A 21,309-nucleotide genomic window follows, 5' to 3' on the forward strand; every position below is an offset into this window, starting at 1 on the left:
TAGAACTATAGCGTGAAAATTTCATTTTTTATTCAGTTTGAGAAAAATACACTGTAAATAAATCCTGTAAATAGAAGGTAGAGCGTGAAAAAGGAAGGCAACCCAAGGAGTATAAAAGGGAGACCCTTTCTGCGACTTTTCGCCCCCCTCAGAGAAGTAAGAAAATAGAGTATTATTTTTCTCAAGCATTTCTGGTTGTCACTCCAGTGCAAAAAAGTGATATACAGTTAAGATTGCCACTGTAGTAAAAGGCAGCAATTAAGGAGAGAAATATTAAGTAGATATTTCAACAGGAGAGCTGGTTAACACTCCAGATTTCAAAGTGTAAACACAAAACAGTTATCTTGCTACTGTTAAAACAAGCAATAAAATAAGACAAAAATAAAATAAACCCAAGGGACACTCCAGACACAATCCAAATTCATTAACTGAACAGAATCTTTGAAACTTCACCAAGTAGAAGATTAAATTCAAGTTTAAATCCAAATTAAACAACGCTACACAGAATTACACCTAGACAAATTAATAAATTTCAATAAAGAAACAGCTCCGCAGGGCTCGGTTTATCTGTAAGTCAATTCCCAGGAACTTTAAAACTAACCCATAAAAATAGAATTAGCCAAAACACTTGGATTGGTACTATATTTACAATAAATAACACTAGTACACTTCCCCATCCTAACTAAAGAACCAGGGAACAGCTTGGTGGTGGTCTCGTTTGAACCTCCCAACTGACCTTCCTTTGTTCTCTCCTTCAGCGCAGACTTGGCCGACACAGGATCCACTGGGCCAACCCCGGGGATAACAATGGTTTGGGGGAGAGTGGGCCGTGACGACGAGGGAGCAGAAGATTGAATTGGGGCGGGTTTGGGAGATGCAGGGCGTCCCCTTGCCATGCACGCAACTCTAAAGGTCAGCCACTTTGTTTGTGTGGCCCTGTACATACATGATGTCACAATTGAAACCGTGAAAGAAATTTTGCCAGCAAATGTGATGTGGTGCAGTATGGTTCTTCTCTTTGAAGTAAGTAAGCGCCTTGTGGTCAGTGACCACAGTGAATTTTCGCCCACCAGTCAGCTCGTCGAGTGAAAGGTTTTCTTACTATTTTGGGGATGGTAACGTTCCATTCCCCTGTTCGCCTCAGGCCTCAGTAGGTCCATCTAAACATAAGCTTTAATGTGCTGTATATTCAATGGAGTAGAGGTAAAAGGCTACCGGGCCTTCACAACTACTCCAAGGTATATATATGTAATTTACATATCTCGGCACAAATAAATAAAGAAAGAACAGCATCACTATAATCGGAATTATAGTGAAGTAAGGTTAATCCCTTACATTGAGCCATTTGGTGAGCGCTTCCAGAATGCCTAAAGCTTCCAGCTCATAGGCGAAATACGCCTGTTGAGTCAGGGTGAACTTCTTTGACATAAACGCAGCAGGGTTAGAGGTTTGCCACTCTTCACCCTGTGCGAGCATGGCCCCAACACCAGCTGGGCAGGTGTCGGTGATGACCCAGACACGGAACTTGTCTCAGTCTTCAGAAGGAATTGAATCTGGTATATCCCAGATTATAGGCTTTAGAATCAGCATCTTGCACGCGATTGCTTTGATCTGCGCAAAACACTTTTTGTGTAGGGTGCTCCAGCGGAATGGCATATGGCTGGTACATATGGATTGCAACGGTCCAGTGTATGCACTGACATTGGGCAGGAATTTTGCTAGGTACTCAATGAGACCTAAGAACCAAAGGACTTCGGTGTGGTTCTCTGGCATTCACCAGTTCCTTATTTTGTCTAATTTATCGGAATCTGCGTGGATTCTGTTTGAGTCCACTTTACACCCTAGTATGTCAAGTACAGGGGCGAATGGCTCAAATTTTCTTGGGCTCACATGGAGCTTCTCGTCTTTTAGATGAGTATATATCCACAAGAATTTTTCGTTGTGTTGCTTCACTGTCATAGTCCCAGTGAAGATGTCGTCAAACCATATGTGGATGGCTCGACCGATTTGGTCCCTTAGGATCCAAGTCAAAACGCGCTGGAACATGGAGGGGCCGTTACAGTCCCCTTGTTGCAGCACATTGGATATGAAAGTACCATACAGGGTACTCATCCTGGTGTATTGTACGCAGTCCAGTTCGATACAAATCTGTTCATACACATCCATCATATCGATTTTCGATCGATAAGTTACCCGAGCCATACTGTCCATGATGAAACGCATGTCAGGCATGGGCGTGACATCGAGAATAGAGTTCATGTTGGGATTTCTTGCATCGATTACAGTTCATAAAGAACCGTCCTTCTTTGCAAGACAAAGAAGTGGAGCAGCCATCGTGACTGCCTTGTGTTCCCACCACTTGGCTTGCTCATAACAAGCAGTTTTCTCTTGAAGCTGCAGTTTGAGAGCTTGAGGGCACGTAGCCCTCCTTTCTATATATTTTTTATTCAGATCAATCAAGTTGATCCTGTGGTTAACCTCCCTGAATGGAGGTAGGACCTCAGGGGCTGGTGCCATGACATCCTTGAAATGTTCACGCCACCAATTCCTGAGTGGCATGAATTCAGGGTCTGTCATTGGCAGCCCTTCTAAATGGGAACAGTTGGGAAGCCTGAGGTCTTTCGACCTCGGGCTTGGCCAGTGATTGGGCCACTGGGGGGTGTCCGCATCTTTTTGAGTGGACATGGCAAGTACACGTGGCGAAGGGTTTACAGCCTTTGCCCTATTGTGTCATGCCATCTGTTTAGATGGCAGTTCGGATCTTGGTGCACAGGGAAGTTTGGGGCGACCGCACACAGCAGCCCCCACGGAAGTTTTACCCTGTTCCGTTAGGACATCAAACGTTTTGATGTTGCCTGTCTTTATGTGGATGGTGTGGGTTTCGAAATTGAGGGACGCTGTAGGCGGGCACAGCCAGTACCATGCAAACGAGTGATTCTACCACTCTCATCAAGCACCCCACTTTCAAAACACATCTACCACTGTTCCAGATACCCCTTCCACATTTTCCATATTTTTTCCGATTTTTTCAAGCCATTCCTGACCATGGACAACCATCAGTTTCCAAATTGGGCAACTATCACCCGCATATTCCGCTGCTTCCTCCATATCTCCATCAATTCTCCACCGATCCGGACGAATTCGGTATCGTGGGAAATCCCTTGTTAACACGAGTCGAACGATGCTACGAGTGACGCATTTGGGTCAGCGGTTGTTCCGATCGCCATGGTTCTTTATTTCCTTAACAACGTTAATATTTCTTTGATATTGCTTTTTTCTTGAGTGTTCCTTGTGGATCTGTTGCCATCCTAAACCCGTCGAATCATTTGGATCTCCACACATACTTTTTTCATATTTATAACTGCCTCTTTCCTGTATTTACAAAAGAGGACTCCCCCAAAAACAGAGAGGTGCTCCCAACAGACATGAAGTTCTAGCAGACATTACCAGCACCCAGAGCGGTGAATACGAAGCCAAAGAGGCTCAAGACATAGTGCAGGGACAGAGTTCCCATTAGTTGATTATCAGTGAGATTTATGAGTGTTATCAATCACACCCAGACCATTTCCCCCCCCCTTCCTCATCATCCGAACCTCCCCCGAGCACTACCAACTCTGTGGCCCCCTCTCTTTCTTGTTAGGGTGGTAGATCCCTTGCCCCCTTACATTTCTGGAGTGGGTCAGGGAAAAAAGTGGTAATGGTAATATGATATGGTCCAGTGTGTTACGGTGTGTGGTGTACTCCAATCAATCTCTCACCTCACCTCTCTGGGTGACACTAAGGCGAGGACTGATATAGAGGTCTTCTTAGTCGTCTTCTATGTCATACTACTCCCTACTAGCTTGGGAGGGCCAAACTCGGTGGTTTCTAATCCAAAGGAAAAAGTAGATACATCCTCATGTACAGTATATATGAGAAATGATCAAATAAAAATGAAGGAAAATATCCGATGAGTCCCATGTGCTTAGGTGGGTCATATCAGCAACAAACAATATCGGGAAAAGGAAGGGAAAACAATAATCAAGAAAACAATAAAGCAATAAATGGTATCCGACCAAAAATATCCAACTCTATCCATCGCCAATAAACTCCCGCTAATCATGGATCCTAATACTCCTAAATGACGCGTTTCCAACGGTACCAATATCATCCAAATCGGCCCAGTGGTTGCTGAGATAAGTGAAATCCAATCTGAGTGTGGCCACGCTGCTGGGTGGGTGTGGGAATTTGGTCTGTGGGGACTGGGAATGTGTCTGGAAAAATAGGGAAAATCATGGAAGGGTAGAAATAGTATATTAGGACGTGTATGATGTGTTTTGTGAAGTGGGGATGTGCTGGGATGGGGAAATCGCGATATTTGGTTTGTTTATGCAGTACCAGCTGTGCCTGCCTACAACGCTCCATTGGCATTCAGCCAAGGAGCTCCGAGAATGGCGTCATAGCGGTCAATGTTAACAACATCAAAGTATTGAGTAGCCATAACCCCATGAATGGTTATGGGAGTATTCGTGCCGTACATTATGCACGAATGACTGTTTTTGGTCCCCATTTGGAGAACCAAGGGGTTTGGCAACTCGAGCAGTGGATGTGCACTGCTCGAACAAAATCTGGAGATAGGGCGTCTGTTTCAGTGCCACTATCAAATAGGACAAAAGCGTTTACCCTGGCAATGTTAACCTCACCGGTGAGCATCCACCTTAAGTCGGCGCTGCAGTTTTCAGGGTATTTACCCGCCTCTTGCGAGATTCTAAACTTTGCATCGAATATTGGCGGGATTTTCTTCAGAAGTTTGTTAGGCACTGAAGAACTCATCACACTTTGCATTGACGGTTTGGTGGATGAAGATTTAGGGACCGGTATCACGCCGTCCCTTTTGTAAGATTTAACTGCGTCATCGACAAGCTCAGCCACTATCTGCTCATCAGATGGCAGTTTGTCCACTTGCTGAGCAGATGCTAATTTAATGGAGAAATTTTTGTCTGTGGGGTCCACAAACGTCATAGCACCGACAAACATGTTGGCGTTGTAGGAGGGCACAGCAAGTACCACACAAACAAGGCCAGAACCACGTTTTTCGAGGCTCCAACGAGCACCCTCAAGCCTCCGACACATTCACAATGCCCACGGGACATTTCCACATTTTTTCCAATTTTTTCCATGCTTTTTTCTCAAGACCCATATTGCCACTTCCCCAAAATTCACGGATATCCACCATTTCCCCCATATCTCCACCAATTTTCCACCAATTCACACGATTTTGAGCTTGAAGGACAGCGACGGATCAGGAGAAGAGGATGGAAGGACGGGACGGGAGTTAGAATGACGGATATGCGGTGGAGAAGCGAGATTGATGGTTGATATTGACCTTATGGGCCTCAATCATTGATTTTATTGTTACCTTGTGGACATTTTTTTTGCCTTATTGTTTCTTAACCGAGTTCTCAATATTCTTCCTGTTTCCATTGCCACCATCCATCGGCTATTTTCCTTGTTTTTTTGTTCTGATTTCTCTTTTTTTCTATATATACACCAAGTTTGCGTTGTACTTACAGTTGTTGGACCCCTCTTCTGTGCTACAAAGAATGTGGTGTTGAGCGATCCCTCCATACGTTAAAGAAGCCTCCTGACGACTGTCCAAGAAGGACCAGGAGTGAGTACATTATTAGTGAGATTTTATTGATTATTTTCTAGCACCCGGACCACAGCACAGTATCAGCACTGTTGCCACCATCCTTTCTCCCTCCTTCCGACCCAACTCAGACACTACCCCCAGGTCCCTACTCTTTTGCCTGGGCAGCCCTTTTGCCCGGTTACAGCATCCACCTCCACGTACTCCTCATCTGCCTCAGCGAGGAGGTTGGGATCGTATGGGTTGTCCACGAGTTTATCGTTGAACATTTCATCGTTGGGCATATAATCCTGCACTTCTGCAGGATCATCAACACCTTCCGGTTCTTCTACAGGCTCTGAGTCCTGTAGGTCTTGCTCGTCAGATTCGATGGCCATGTTGTACATGTGCAGTTTGGGCAATCACGTTGATACCCTACTTTCCTGCATTTATAACAATGTGGTTTCCCATCCTTATCCAAGGATGGCGTCGACTTCTCTGTTTTTGGAGCCGGCGAATAGCTTGTGTGGAAGGTCGAGCGTTGCCCACTCTTCTGAGTTGACGTGTTCCCACCGAAGGTGTTTTTATACACCTTCTTGGTGGATGAGGAATCAGCAGCCTTTTTAGTTGCTGCTGCAGTATTGGTGTTGGGTTTTTGCGTTGTTTTCAATGTGGTTGGCACCTGCGAGTCGCTACTATATGCAGAGATAGCCTTGATTGAATCATATGCGTGGTCCAGGTGGAGCATGGTGGTCCACAACTTGTCTTTCATTGTGTAATCCATGGAAATTTTGTGGTGCATAACCATCTCCCGACGCATTTCGCCAGGGATGGCATTCAGGAAACGTTCATTGAACGTTGCCTGGTCAGGAGGCGTGATCATCTCCTCAGCTGCATGATACAGCTGATTATAGAAGTGTTTGATTCCCTTCATGGAATCGTATGAAAGCATTTTGAACGCTTTTGTGGATGCTACCGCTGCAGACTTCTTGATGAAGGTGCAGATAAGGATCTCCAGTAGATCCCAGAATGGGGGAGTTACCCCGTTCTGCACTCCAATGCGTATATAGTGCATTAGAAGGTCTTGCGCCTTGCCTTCAACGGTGGTTGTCAAAGTGTGGACATGAAACTCGTTGTAAGTTTCACCCTTCCACCCACACGACGACATATAGGCTAGCCAGGAGTGCAGCCAGTTGTGAAATAACTTTGAGTTATTTTCTCCAGACCATTTAATGGTCGGAGTTAGTCCCTGCATCTTTTTGAGCAGTTCTGGATGGACATCTGCAGGCAGTGGCTGCAGGATTCGAACTTCTACACTTCGGCATGCAGATTCAAGAAGCTGAGCCATGAACTCAGATGGATCTGGCACTATTTGTGCCGCAGGTGCTGCATATGAACGCATGGTTGAGTCAAACAAACTGGGTCATACAGACGAGCGGTTTGGAAAATTAGATGAGGGCTCCCATTTTATCTCGGTGCCAAATGGGTCAGGGAATGGTGGGTTGGGCCAGGATGAGCCACCCTTGCCACCATCACCATCATCACCATCCCCATTCAGACGGCAGGGCCTTCTTCCTGAGTTAGACCTAACTTGGTCTACACTGTCAGAGACCAGGTTGAGACAAAGGAGTGTCTCCATGGCGGAGGGCTTCGGCCTCAGCAACTTATGCCAGGAGCGCTGTGCCAAGTAACACGTCTGTGCCCTAACTTACTGAACTGGGCAACCAGAACTGAAGGGGGTAAACTCTAGTCGATTTTATTACTGAGGTGTAACCTATGTACAAGTTGAGTATATATATAGTTACAACAAGAGCAGGCCTGCAAATGGCAGAGCCAAGCAGAGCGGTGTCAGGGCCCGGCCTCGGACTCGGAGGCTCCCTGACCTCAACCCCCATCTGGCCTGTCCTCACACTATGCGGGGCATGAGATGAGAAGAAGGGTAAAGGTCTCATCTCCCCGCATGGTTGCTATATAAAGGAATGGGTCACATGCCCACAACTATACAGCTCCTAGAGTTGTGTAGTGTGACCCAGAGGGAACATCCAGGTGGCAGTGCCCAGTAAGCGTGGGAACGTTCTGGGCGAGCTGCTCGCTCAGAAAGTTCCCACGCTATCCCGTGTGCGCGTGTGTACACAACACAGAAAGGCAACAACAAGGCAACAATGAAGGAATGGAAGGAAGGGATTGGTTGGGGAGTCTGGGGCACCCTAGGGCAGGGTGCTGAACCCTGACAAGCGGAGCTAACGGGGTTAGACATTAGCCGATTGAATATTACTGACGAGTCGGGTTACAGGGTTAACGGAATGGTAGGCGATAACCCAGAAACGGAAAGGAGGGATAGGCCCAAAGGTGGGCTTGCAGGGCAAGCGAGTGTATTGCCCAGTGGAGGTGGGAGTGCGCTAGCGGACGTCGGAGCTGTCCGGAAGCCTTTGGGGCTCCGTACTTAGGGAGGCATAGGTAATAAATTGAAAAGAGGGGGTGGTGACCATTGAGAGGTACCGAGGTGATTGCGGAATATGGGAGCTCCGAGGTTAGTGAAGAAGGAGCAGAGGTAGACCGGAGGGATCGGAGGGAGTGGAGGTCGATGGCCAGGGATGGATATGACATACATGCCTCTTGCTCCCTTCTGGAGCCACAGGTGGTTGTGAGAATTGGTGGTAGTTATCCAGCACCTGTCTGAGTGCTGTGCCATGGGACAGTCTTTCGGGGTCTTCACCGTTTGCCCCACGACCCACATTGTATATGAATGCCGCATCTGTATCCAGGTGGGCGTTAAAGTCGAAAGTGGATTCGCTGAGACTACGCTCAGCGAAGATTGGTCTGACCCTGGCAGGCTGTCCGCCAATGTCATCTACACAATCTTGGACATAGATTGGGCGCTTTTTCCATGTGTGATAATCATACAGAACATTGACGACTTCCACGTCATCATCCTCTTCCTGTATCATCTCCACAGTGGCCTTCATTGGCACTGTTTTCTTTCTCCCATAGTTGGGAGGGAGATTATGCATTTGAGTAACATCAACGTGTGGTATTTTCACCCCACTGTTCATGGGTTGCGACAACAGAATGAACGGTGTGGGCACAAAGCCTGGCCTGAAATGGAGTGGAGAAATTCCACTCTCCCCTGCAGTCAACGATCCAGCCAGTTGTCCTGGGCTGATCTCCCTACCTTTCCCCTTGGCGTCAGTGGTTACTGGTGCTGTCAATGGGGTAGGTGGCTTAGTTCCACTAAAGATGGGAACAAATTGTCCGTTGGGTTCTTGTACCTCGATGGACGGGCGTGAACTTGCCGCCTCTGTGACGATGGCAGTGCCAGTGGGGATCCCTTCAGGTACTGGGACCCCAATGATTGGTTGACCCATTTGATTAACGGGGACTACAGGGACCTCTTGGGGCACCTGTGCCTCAACAGTGGGTTTTTCATCTGCTCAGAGATGACGATGGGATCCCCATCAGTTGATGGGTTTGCAGGTGGGTTTGCAGGTGGGTTTGCAGGTGGGTTTTCCACCGTTGCTACGGGTGGCTTTGGCTCGTCGCATCAAGAGAGCGCAAGGAGAATTTCGTTTAGTTTCTCATTTAGTCTTTCTTCCACCTTAATGATGTTGCGATCTAAACAAGCGATGTTATCACTATTCCCAGAGATCTGGGTATTCATGTTACGGACATTGCCCCTCAAGTCAGTGATGTCTTCGTCGACTTGGTCGATGCAATCTCGCAATACTCGTGCCATTTCAGATGCGAGGGAGTGGGTTGGGGATGGAGGATGCAATGCACGCATTGGGATGTATGCTGCAAGAGTCTCAGCTATGAGGGCTTCAGACATTGTGACTTGGTCAACGTCCCTCATATAGGTTCGATGCGTCTGAGATGCGTCGCTGGGCCCTTGCAGGCCCAGATCACCACCATCACTTGAGGTGGTGTTGTCTTCTGCCCTACGGCCAGTGGAGGGGCCAGCCGTGTTGGTGGGAGCATTAGACATGCTCCTGGTGTTGTATCTCCACGACATCAAGAGGATGTGTCAAGTCATTCAACAAGTTCACATGAGAACTTGATCGAAGTTGCGCATTGTCAGGGGCCGATGATGCACGCTGAAGGAGAGAACGAAGGAAGGTCAGTTGGGAGGTTCAAACGAGACCACCACCAAGCTGTTCCCTGGTTCTTTAGTTAGGATGGGGAAGTGTACTAGTATTATTAGTTGTAAATATAGTACCAATCCGAGTGTTTTGGCTAATTCTATTTTTATGGGTTAGTCTAAAATTTCTGGGAATTGACTTACAGATAAACCAAGCCCTGCGGAGCTGTTCCTTTATTGAAATTTCTTAATTTGTCTAGGTGTAATTTTGTGTAGCGTTGTTTAATTTGGAATTTAACTTGAACCAAATCTTCTACTTGGTGAAGTTTCAAAGATTCTACTCAGTTAATGGATTTGGTTTGTGTCTGGAGTGTCCCTTGAGTTTGTTTTATTTTTGTTTTATTTTATTGCTTGTTTTAATAGTAGCAAAATAACTGTTTTGTGTTTACACTTTGAAATCTGGAGTGTTAACCAGCTCTCCTGTTGAAATATCTACTTAATATTTCTCTCCTTTATTGCTGCCTTTTACTACAGTAGCAATCTTAACTGTATATCACTTTTTCGCACTGGAGTGACAACCAGAAATGCTTGAGAAAAATAATACTCTATTTTCTTACTTCTCTGAGGGGGCGAAAAGTCGCAGAAAGGGTCTCCCTTTTATACTCCTTGGGTCGCCTTCCTTTTTCACGCTCTACCTCCTATTTACAGGATGTATTTACAGTGTATTTTTCTCAAACTGAATAAAAAATGAATTTTTCACGCTATAGTTCTACTGCGCTCAGCTGCGCTGAACTGCGGCTCTACTGCGGTCAGACTGCGCCTAGAATCCTTATTGTCCTTCCTCGCCTAAGCTATTTTAATGGTTAATTAAAACTTGACTGCACTGCATTTGTCGCAGTTTTCCTATTTCAAATTCCTCATATTTACCATTAAAGCTATGACTTGGTGATTATGAATTCAAACTTCGCATTACTATGCGTACGGCTGCGCTGAGACCTTCAGCTGATTTATTCCATTTTTATTCAGCGACATTTAGTTAAAATGAGACTTGAAATGGTAAATGAGTGAATTATTCAGGTTTAAAACCGAAAGAAAAAGTTGCTAGTAGTCAAGAATTACTCAAACGAATGTATTATAGCTCTCCACTTCATTAGAATATCGTTCCCTAAAATTCCCACCATGGTCCGCCATAGTTTAGTGGTTTTCGTGGATTTCGTTCATCTTCCCTGATTCCCATTTGTATTATCACATCCTAATCCTCCATATGTGTTGTTCGTTGTTTTAGTAGGTCGTCCTCGAAGATATCATATTTTTATGTATTTTATTTAGGGCTCTGGACCTCTTGAAGCTGTCTTCCCGGGCGTTTTCAGGTTTCTAACTTCATGTCCTTGTATCTCATTCATTTCTGGATGGTTTCTCACGTTCTTGGTATCATAAATTTTCATTTATTCCCACCTTTCCAATGGTACTAAATTTGTGTTCTATTTCCTGGTATTCGTCGAGTTAGCAAAAGTTCACGCGTGCATTCGGTAATCATGTGCATCGTTCCCATAGTCGTTCGTATGCGGGCGCTGTTTCTGTTTAATTGTTCAGGATTTATGGTATGCGCGGGTGTTTATATCCTTCATATGGGCTTCTGTGATTTATTTCAGATTTTTCCCTCATGATCTAAGGTTGTTTTGCACTTTCCGTGCTTTGTTTTGACCGGGCTCTTCCTTATTTGGATGGAAATTGGTCTTCGCAATCTGCCAAAGTGTGGATCTCGGTTCCAATGGCCGGTTCCCTTCACATTGCCACCCTCACGTGTCATTAAACATGATGCGGATTTCTATACTCCCGTCATTGGTATAACTTTACAACAGCTGGACCGTTTGGGCTGAAAATTTGCATAACTATAGTTTCCTATTTTTCATAATTTCCGTGTAAATTTTGTTGTATGTTTTAATTAAGGATCCTACGTAAACATCGTTTTTTTTCCCTGAGCTCGGACTTTTGATGTTGCTATTCCCATTATTGGATATCTCATTAATGTGTGATCCTTTTATTATGAAAATTTGGGTGGATTAAGATTAGATCCCTTCCTTCCTAATGGGCTATCAAGCTCGTCTCGGTCGTTACTGGTTATTCTTCGCGCTTGTTTTTTTAAGCATTGTCCTCTTTTTGCAGGAGTTTTAGTCATATCTCCATCGTTTATGGGTAGTTTTCCCTGTAATTACTTTCATTGGGTCCATTTGGGGGACATCTACATTTCCTATTATAAACACGACTTTGAATTTTGCATTAGTTCCTGAGGAATCCTTGTCCTGTGGTACTTCCATCCTTGGCTATGTGTGCGGACGTGGGAAAGTAGTTTCCATGGAGGTTCTCTGATTGTTTTTATAGTCAAATCTTGGTCGATTGTCCTAATTCTTTGTTTAATTTTTGCTATAAATTCCCCCGAGAATTCTGTCTTGTTGATGCTAAGCTTGAAGTATTTTTGCTAATTTTCTTTCTTTCAATTTATCGCATATAATCATGATAATTCGTAAAAAAAAATTCATTAAAGTTCAGGTCCTGCTATTTTCTCATATCTACTTGTCATATGGGGTTTTGTGATTTATCTGGCATATTTCCATAATGGGTTTCCATAGTGTGTCTGTTATTTCTCCTACACCGGGCACTGCTGGACTAGGTTTGTGTCAGGGTTCAGCACCCTGCCCTAGGGTGCCCCAGACTCCCCAACCAATCCCTTCCTTCCATTCCTTCATTGTTGCCTTGTTGTTGCCTTTCTGTGTTGTGTACACACGCGCACACGGGATAGCGTGGGAACTTTCTGAGCGAGCAGCTCGCCCAGAATGTTCCCACGGGTCACAGCCACAGTTCTGGGCGAGCAACTCGCCCAGAACGTTCCCACGCTTACTGGGCACTGCCACCTGGATGTTCCCTCCGGGTCACACTACACAACTCTAGGAGCTGTATAGTTGTGGGCATGTGACCCATTCCTTTATATAGCAACCATGCGGGGAGATGAGACCTTTACCCTTCTTCTCATCTCATGCCCCGCATAGGCAAGTGTATATATTATCTTTCCTCTTACTATACATCTCATGCCCCGCATAGTGTGAGGACAGGTGTAAGGGATGGACAGGGATGGGATGATGCGCGCTTTGCGCGCATTTCAGTTATTCTTTTATTCTTTAATACTCTTCGTAATAAATAATGTAAAACAACTGTATATATATATAGTGTCCGGGGTCGGGGAAAGGGGCTTTGCTCTTCTCCTCCCCCCCCTGTCGAATACTAGCTCCATACAGTCTACGTTATCGACAGCCTGAGGATTGAGGAGTCACCAAGGCCGGCACCCCAACCGGCCTTACAACAGGCCAGATGGGGGTTGAGGTCAGGGAGCCTCCGAGTCCGAGGCCGGGCCCTGACAGTTTGTCACGCTTTTCTGACCTTGGCAGTTGGCTGTCACACATTACATCAGCTCTGTGGTTGCGATGCCCAGGGTAAATCTCTGTCACACTCCCAACCCATGCAGTTGTTGGTCATGTGAGTACAGTAATCGTGCCAAATGCAGTCATATGCCTTCTCCTGGTCAAGGGCAATAATTGCTCCATCTTGTCCAGTTAGTTCACATAGGTCGGTCATACAGTTGACAAGATCTATTTGGTCGAAAATATTGCGGCTTTTGATGAAGGCCGTGCCATTTTGCCCCAGTCAGAGGAGTGAAGTGTCGCAGGCTAAGTTTCGGAGTAGGTGATCGGATATTTGTTTAACTCCGTACCATGTGATCTTTTGAGTACAGAACGTGACTAGCATCGGAAGCAGTCAAGTACCAGTGTGAGAATGTTTATTTACATTGCGTAAAAAAGCTATTATTCTGCGCGTCCACGGAGCTCCTCCGACTGGGTACGAGTCTGGATTAGTACAATCAGTACAATCAGCTCAATCATCCATGTGATTGGTGTAATTGCAATCAGGGGACCTGGTTGTGGTGATTGTAAATTGTGAGATTGAAATGATCCCAATCACCTCAATCGGCCTCAGGGGTTTCCTGATGAGAGCAAGCCATTCCCCTATTCTAATTCACCGCAAAGGCAAAGGGACCAACAACTCAATATAAGGTGTTATCATCTGGAAGGGCGCCGCTTGGTTCAATTGTAGCAAATACTGCTCAAGGTCCTACACGGGCAGGAGCCGCATGTTGCGTTGATAGGGGGCCGAGAAATCAATGTAGCAGGGGAGGCAATCGCAGCAGGAATGGCCCTAGGGGGAAAAAAATTCCAATTTTTGCTTGGAAATACTGGGACCAAAGTCCCGAAGCTGGACCGAACCGTTCATCCTGTAATAAAATTGTCGGTTGTGATAGTACATAACTACCTTAGAACAATGTGCCCCGGTCGGGAGAACTACCTCTACCAACATCACATCAAGTACGATGGTAGGCTTTGCATTAGCCAGCAACATTTCGTCGCCACTCAAGCCCATGTATCCCCTTAATTTATAGGCATTCGACCTCACCCCCTTCAAAGAGTCGTGGGTTGTTGGTCCCCAAGACACTGAATTCTACACACGCACTTATGACGTCCACCCAGCTTTACCTCGCCCTCAAGCACATATCGTTTATGTGCATGGACACTCCGAACACATTGGAAGATATGAACTCATTTTCCCTCAGTGGACTGCGAGGGGCATTTCTGTCTTTGCTTTCGATCAGAGAGGGTTTGGGCGAACAGTGCACGATCGATGGCATAACGTGGCAAGCAAGGGTGAAGAACTAAGCGAAGCACTGATTGAGGAACGGTACTCCGTTTCGAGCTGGGAGCAGCAAATGAACGACCTTGCGTTTTTCATTCGGCGTGAGAAGGACAGGGTTGGAGATGTCCCTGTTTTCCTCGTTGGTTATTCAATGGTGCGCACACAACATTGACTTTAAGGACTGGTGCCTGACCGATGTCCGACCTTCAGGGAGGTGGAGCGTCTCTTTCGTTCCCTTGTAGACCTCACCCTCACGAGGGAATAGTCAAGTTAATTAAGGGAATCATTGCTGTTTCGCCATCGATTGGTCCCGGCATAAAGAAGGGACTGCACACAGCTCCCGATCAAGGCGACAGAATGGAAATAAACTGGGGGCTCCTTTCACAGGTTCATTCAAGACTCTTTGACAGAACTCGTGCGTTTATACTGACACCAGACTTAGTTCCTATCAAAAGATAACCGAGTGTCCTTGGCTGTCCGAGCGGATCCGTTTATAAAATCGGCTTGCCATGCAGGCCTTGCGAAGGATATCTGGGACAATGTAATGCCGTCTGGTGGAAGGAAGACACCTTACTGAACAATTTTATACAGGGCGCTCAATTATTGGGCAAGCACTATGACAGATGGCCTGAGGACCTTCCCGTTCTCGTTGTCCACGGAAGTGGTGACATCGTAGGGACAAATTTTGTGCCGTCCTAATATTTCTTATTGAGTTCGGGCGATTCGATCAGATCACATCTTATGCAGATTCCAAGGCATTTATCGAAAAACTCAGGGCGAGCGATAAGCGCTATTCCTTGATTCCCGTGGGTGGCAATGTTGTGTTTTTCATCCATTTTGATAATTTTCGTCAATTTAGGGCGGTTTCCACGAGTTACATCATGAACCGGATGGCGTAGGAACGAACTTTATCAACGAGTGCATAACCTGGGTGATCACTCATGCATAAAGCTCTTGTGCCTTAGGTAAGAATCGCGTGTGGTTGTGATTGCACCGGTTGACAAGTGAGGGTTTTCGTGGTTCGATGGCAAAGAGCCTCTTCATGATGGAAATAGCTGTGATATCGCACTTCGGAATAACCATGGACTCTGGCCCCTGATGTGACTGGTTCTGGACACCACTAGATGAAGACGACTTTTAGTGTGATTATTTGTGGCGCAGGATTGAGATGCTGAAATGGGACGTGAGAAGCGAAATTATGAGTTCCCTGGTGGATTTGAACACCTTGTTAGCGGCTTCACGCGCACGGAATACGGTTTTGTCTATCACTGTTCCCTTGACGATCTTGCTCACCTCCTTCCGTGAACACCCGCTAGCCTCTCGCGCTGCTCTGTCATGCTCTACAAATTTCATGGATCATCACATTACCGAGAACGTGAATAATGCTGTGGGGGGGGGGGTTGCACCTAGGATAGAGTGCCCGATTGAAATTGCTTATATCTGAAGAACCCATCAGAGGAAAAGAAACCCTGTTCTTTTGTAGTTCTAACTTTTCTCGTGTCTGCGTTACTGCCTGTGTGCTAATCACAATTCGGGACCATGTATGATATTGACTACTAAGGATTTACAACGATGCTGCGTTCTGCATTGTGATTAATGACGGTCGGGATGATGTAATTGGTGTCTTCAAGTTGCCCCCTAGGCGAAAAGTCCATCAGGAACACGCCTTGGTTCCCCACACCCCAGATTCTCGACCCTTCTAGCGCCAAGTTGTAAGTCGGCGACCAATTTGACTGTGGGGGAAATACGCTCCAACCGCCTCCGGCGATGTGAGCATTGTCGTTGGAGCCCAGCTGGTCAAAATCATAGATCGTCCCGTTGACATTCCGCAAGTCCCAGATTGACACAATCCCGTGATTGGCCCTTCCTCCCACAACATGCGTTCCTCCGCCTCCTCCTATAGCTAAACAATACAAAGCGCCTCCTGGACTCGTCTTATCATCGAGTCTCAGCACAGGAAGCAAAGATCCTTCCTTATCACGATGATCACTTCGGAGGTCGTGAAACCTGACAATCCCATCGTGCCAACCGCTCGCGATAACCTGATCGGTTGAACCCCATGGAGGACTAACTTCGGCTGTGGAGTCGCCCGAGGGGCGACATAAAGAGTACGCAGACGGAGGATAATTGGATTCATCACTGAGCACAGCAAAAGCATTTCGCTGGCTCTCAAAGTTCTCAAGCGTATAAAGGGACAATGGGATGCTGCCACCAAAAGCAACGAACGGAGTAGACGCTGTAAGGGAGAGTTGTGCACACCATACATTCTTTTTATCCCCCGAACGAGGGGGCTTGAAATTTCGCGGAGGGACCCAGGGTGAGGAAGAATCATATAAAGACAATGTGCAGTCATTCGAAATTGTCATTATAAGGTGTCGGGACGACGTTAATAGTTGGATCGAGCTCGGATTGCGGGGGCGCTGGTATGTTGCAGTCACTTGCACGTCGGAGGCAGTAGCAGCGCCATCCCCTGCTATCCTGCCGCCACGGCTAGGTCTAAGGATGCGAACTCGAGTCAGTGTCGTTTCACGAGCGATACAGATTTCTACGTCCTGATTGGGGCTCGCCCAAATAGAACCCGGCACAACTGTGATCCCGCAGATGTGACTTTCTGCGCGGTTTGGTCCTATTCCTAGCCGAAGACTATGGAAAATCCATGAGGCCGAATGTCCCTCATGTTTGGCACCAGGTTCGAAATCGAAAATCTCGAGGTCAGGCCCACTAGAGGTGACGAGCACAGATTCGCTCAATGACAAAGCACGCGAAGGCACTTGCCACGAACGAGGATTATCGTGGGCACCCGATAACAGAGTAGCTTGGAGGGTTCGTGTAGACCATGCAAGGTCAGATAAGTAAACATATCTAGCGCATTCTCGGGGCGACCAGTACGGAATTCTGCATTTCGCCAATTAGCAAGATGAAAATAAATATGATCGACTCTGCCTACAATTTAGAAAGGGAAGGTAGATATCTTGCATTTTGCCTCACATATCGGCGCCATCCATCATTCTCTACCTATGTTACCAAATTTACTTAACGAGCATGCTGCAGAGCAGCAGCAAGGCGCTTACGAGCTCATGGTAGCGCTTCGATACTTGGCTAAGACGAGTCAAGTCGCCAACAGAGGACCATTTCAAGATTTCCAGGCAAACGTCATATGGAAGTGCATCGACGAATATAGCCATTGCATCAAATGCCCACTAAACCAGCACTTGCAGCTTAACAAATCCCCACGGCTTCGCCGTGGCGCGGGATCCGGAGCTGAACACTACTATACTGGGTCTTCGGTGCAAACATGTATAAATGGTGGACGCGGCAAGGGCCCGCTACTCTTCTCATAACTGTTTTTCGACGTTTGGCGACGTTTGGTTTTGGATTTATGGATATGACATCGTGTCTTCACTCTTTGCGTTACCACCATATCAGAACACTCTTCCCCTACTGTCTTCAGTACGCTTCACAACCGTGTTTTTCCACACAGAGTCGTACTTACGGAGCTGACTGGGTGTGAGCTAACGGAGTTATTCCCGCTACTCCGTAGCGGAGTAGCGGGTCCTGCAAATTTAAGCCCCACACTGTGCACCGGGTCCTCTGTAACCTAAGGTCCTCTTTTCCCATTATGACAATGACAATATAATTCGGGCCACTCACTCCCTTATAACTCCGTTAGCTCACACCCAGTCTGCTCCGTAGGTACGACTCCCTTATGGGACCCGCTACGGAGTAGCGGGGATATTCCAGCTTCCCTCATCTCCTTAGTCGGCCTGCTCACCCCCAACTGACTCATGGGATTGCCTCCGTTGCGCGCATTGAACCTTAAATGGACAAATCACTTTGTAATATTATCAGGGGTCTGTTAACACCGAACGTGAGTTGCACATCTGCGGAGACAGCGGCAAGGCCAGTCCAAGCCGGTTCCAAAACTAGTGTTCCAAGCTCCCACAGTATCCAACTCCCCTTCTAATACGTTTGTCATTCTATGCAACGGACCTGCTGGACGGCCAAGCGCCGATAATGATGTTGCCACTGGTCACCGACGACAATGACCATCATACCCGGATAAATACCGAAAGCCCTTGACGATACTATCCAGATGCTAGAACTGGCATATGCGACTTTTTGATAGATGGCCGCAGTTGAAAAGACGACTTCCACAGTGCGAATAGGTACAGGGCGTGCTGGTCGCATCGGTTGCGGCCTGGCTACCATATCACCGAGCAACGATGAAAATCTGATGCAAGTCGTTGGGAACTGACTGAGTGCACAAACGTCGTTTTCGAACGACCTTGGTGTGATTCTTGTTTTGCTCAGAATTTGTTCAGACTGAACGTGTATTACAAAGTGAGTGCACAGGATCCAGCATGGTTAAAGATGCCTTCGTAAGGGGTCTTACCGGCACATGACATTACTTGCGCGCGCGGCTACATTGGCAAATTAATTGTTGGGGCGAGGAACACACACTCACGCTTGAAATCTTCCGGCTATGCCGCTACGATTCAGCGCGCGGCTCTGCTTTCAATTGCCCACATGGGAACTTGGGATCAATGCGGGTCTGCCCCTTTCTACTTTTGCACTCCTTCTGCTTTTGCACCCCTTTGCAACCCTTCTGCCTTTGGACCCCTTCTGCTTTTGCACCTCTCCTGCTTTTGCACCCCTCCGTATGTCCAGCAACCCGGCCATGGCTGACGATCAGTTAACGATTCTAACGCGCTTGGGAGACTTGGGCGGCGGCTCTAGACTACTGCTACTGGTATGGGATCTGGCTTGGATTGGGGTATTCACAAGGTTTCCATCAATTTGTCCTAGTAAACCGGTACTACATAACAGCGTCCAACTGTTTAACTTGTCTAAAATCGTCACTAGGACTTGACATTCAACATCATCGCTTCCCCTGAATAATTAATGGGAAGCCTCAATATCGCATCAGACGGATCCTGCCGTGCCATGATTGCGATTGCGATTGCGATTGCGATTGCGATTGCGACTGCCTTTTCCCGGCTTCATGACCCCGATGCCTACCACTCAGTCGCATCGAGATCCACAACCTGGAAAAAGTGCAAAGGTCATACACGTGGCCGTGCAGTGTCACTCTCCACCTCCCGTAATTACGTTTTTTGTGCCACTTTTGTTTGCGTGTTTGTCTTTCTGAGGTGCATGACCTCATGTTTATTACATGTTTATAACTGGTGGACACGGCAAATTCCCGCCACTCATTCGGCCTCGCAAATTTCCCAATTGTTTGCATCCACCTTCTCAGAAATCAGGGAATATCCACAGGTTGAGGGAGCATGGCACCGAGAGCAAAACGACCTCCACACACACACGGTAGTTGGGAGAGAAGAGGATAATGATGCGAAGGGGTTCTCTATCATTTGTTCTTTACTAGCTGCTGTCAGGGATCAAGTAGGGCCAGCCAACGGGTGGCGTCCTGTGCGTGCCATTCCTGGTAAAGACGGTTAGAATGAGCCGCAGTAGAGGAGGAAGAGTGAAGTATAAATGAGTGATGCAAAGAGGACAGAATGGCTTTCGGATTGAGGGGAATTTTGAAGTGATACAACACCTGGCATAAGAATTTATTGTGTGCAACGTCGGTGAGAAAGAGGGAAACACCATTTTTAATATTCGGTGCTCGGCAATGGGCAGTCACATTTGGTCTTGATTGAGGGGTGGAAAGCAGAGATTAGGAATACAGCGAAAAAAAAAAAAAACACAGAGTGTGCGCTGGCAAAGTGCTTTACTCCTTCCGGATGGATTTTGCAGAATTATCTTTGTACCATATGTGACTTTGTTCTCTGTCCCTCTGCGGCAACTACTGTATATACTTCTTTGTACCATATATGCGCCTTGCACAAGTTACAATCTCTGATTGGGAAAAAAATTGGCTTTAATGGGTGCTGTGCAGGTGACCGCGATGCAAAGCACGCACTCTAGTCAACTAGGGCCCGATATATCCCTTAGAATTAGATGCGGCTGTAGATGTGTAACTAGAAATACCATGACCTTGCCAGCGACGGTCCCTCTCAATTCAAACTGCTAATTCATTGTTGACAGACCCTACGGTTGCCGAGCAGGGCCAGGTCTAAGTTTGCATCCGACTCAAGCGCCGCGCGTCACGACCTCATCGCTACGCGTCTATACATAAGTCAATTTGCGTTTTAATGGCTCCAGCGCTGTTGTGGACATACTAGGCACCACACCAACACTTTTTCTCGCTTTTTCCGAGCGAAATTCATGCCTTACATACCTGCGCTTTGAACTCACCGCTACGCGTCTCTACATAAGTTAACTGCATTTTAAGCGACTCTGGCGCTGTTGTGGACATACTAGGCACCACACAATCACTTTTTTTTGGCTTCTCTTCTCTGGTTAAAATTTGGACATTCTTGGAGTCTCTTTGGTCCGCAAACCGCTGATTGATCAAGCTATGTGTCACATAGGTTATGTATTACATAGTTTTGTATGTATACTGGTAACATCCCTGACTACTATCACCCACTTACGGTTGCCCAGCAGGCCAGGTTGAACGTTAACGTTCGCATCATGGCCACAAGTCACGTGATTTTTTATTTTTTTCATTTTTCTGTTGAGCTCACCGTTACGCGTGTTTACACTGCTACAAACACCACATCAGACTCGTACCCAGTTGTTTTCACTCTGTGGACGTGCGCGCGACACTGCAATGTGGAAATGCGACTAAGTAGTTTTGTATTCAATGTAAAGTCACGTTCTGCTTTCAATACAAAGAGTCACATGCTACTCCGCGCGGCAACACCTCACACCATTAGCAGTGGCAGTCCACTTACGCATTTGCCAAATTCGACGCGATCCTCTCAGAAAACAATTCTGGAACACATGAGGTTCCCCATGTCTGCACAAATTTTCGGGG

General features: G+C 46.7%; 3 protein-coding genes across 3 annotated transcripts; 2 read left to right on the forward strand and 1 right to left on the reverse strand.

Moving 5' to 3' along the window:
- Positions 1–14,184: 14,184 nt before the first annotated feature.
- On the forward strand, positions 14,185–15,372 carry EI90DRAFT_2903699 (Alpha/Beta hydrolase protein; the record flags this gene model as incomplete). Its single annotated transcript, XM_039054150.1, has 7 exons — positions 14,185–14,421; positions 14,464–14,577; positions 14,634–14,810; positions 14,866–14,964; positions 15,015–15,095; positions 15,155–15,229; positions 15,283–15,372. Coding segments are annotated over 7 exons (873 nt in total), but the record flags the coding sequence as incomplete, so codon positions are not given.
- A 607-nt stretch (positions 15,373–15,979) lies between these two features.
- On the reverse strand, positions 15,980–18,051 carry EI90DRAFT_2964768 (uncharacterized protein; the record flags this gene model as incomplete). Its single annotated transcript, XM_039055503.1, has 3 exons — positions 17,495–18,051; positions 17,371–17,438; positions 15,980–17,318 (listed from the first exon to the last, which is right to left on the reverse strand). The coding sequence occupies exons 1-3, from the start codon at positions 17,606–17,608 to the stop codon at positions 15,980–15,982; spliced, it is 1,521 nt and encodes a 506-aa protein (XP_038923360.1). The 5' UTR covers positions 17,609–18,051.
- A 792-nt stretch (positions 18,052–18,843) lies between these two features.
- EI90DRAFT_3030666 (uncharacterized protein) lies at positions 18,844–19,820 on the forward strand. Its single transcript, XM_039058245.1, has 2 exons — positions 18,844–19,236; positions 19,287–19,820. The coding sequence occupies exons 1-2, from the start codon at positions 18,907–18,909 to the stop codon at positions 19,320–19,322; spliced, it is 366 nt and encodes a 121-aa protein (XP_038923361.1). The 5' UTR covers positions 18,844–18,906; the 3' UTR covers positions 19,323–19,820.
- Positions 19,821–21,309: the final 1,489 nt, after the last annotated feature.

This window comes from Cantharellus anzutake (assembly GCF_015039405.1).
Source record: "Cantharellus anzutake strain C23 chromosome Unknown EI90scaffold_2, whole genome shotgun sequence".
Lineage (NCBI taxonomy): Eukaryota > Fungi > Basidiomycota > Agaricomycetes > Cantharellales > Hydnaceae > Cantharellus > Cantharellus anzutake.

What these genes read in the sequence shown, in the direction of transcription:
- EI90DRAFT_3030666 (XM_039058245.1), top strand. Translation starts at nt 18,907, where the DNA reads ATGCCGCTACGATTCAGCGCGCGGCTCTGCTTTCAATTGCCCACATGG. An exon ending in CAATTTGTCCTAGTAAACCG is followed by an intron (nt 19,237 to 19,286) that starts GTACTACATAAC and finishes AATCGTCACTAG; the next exon opens with GACTTGACATTCAACATCAT.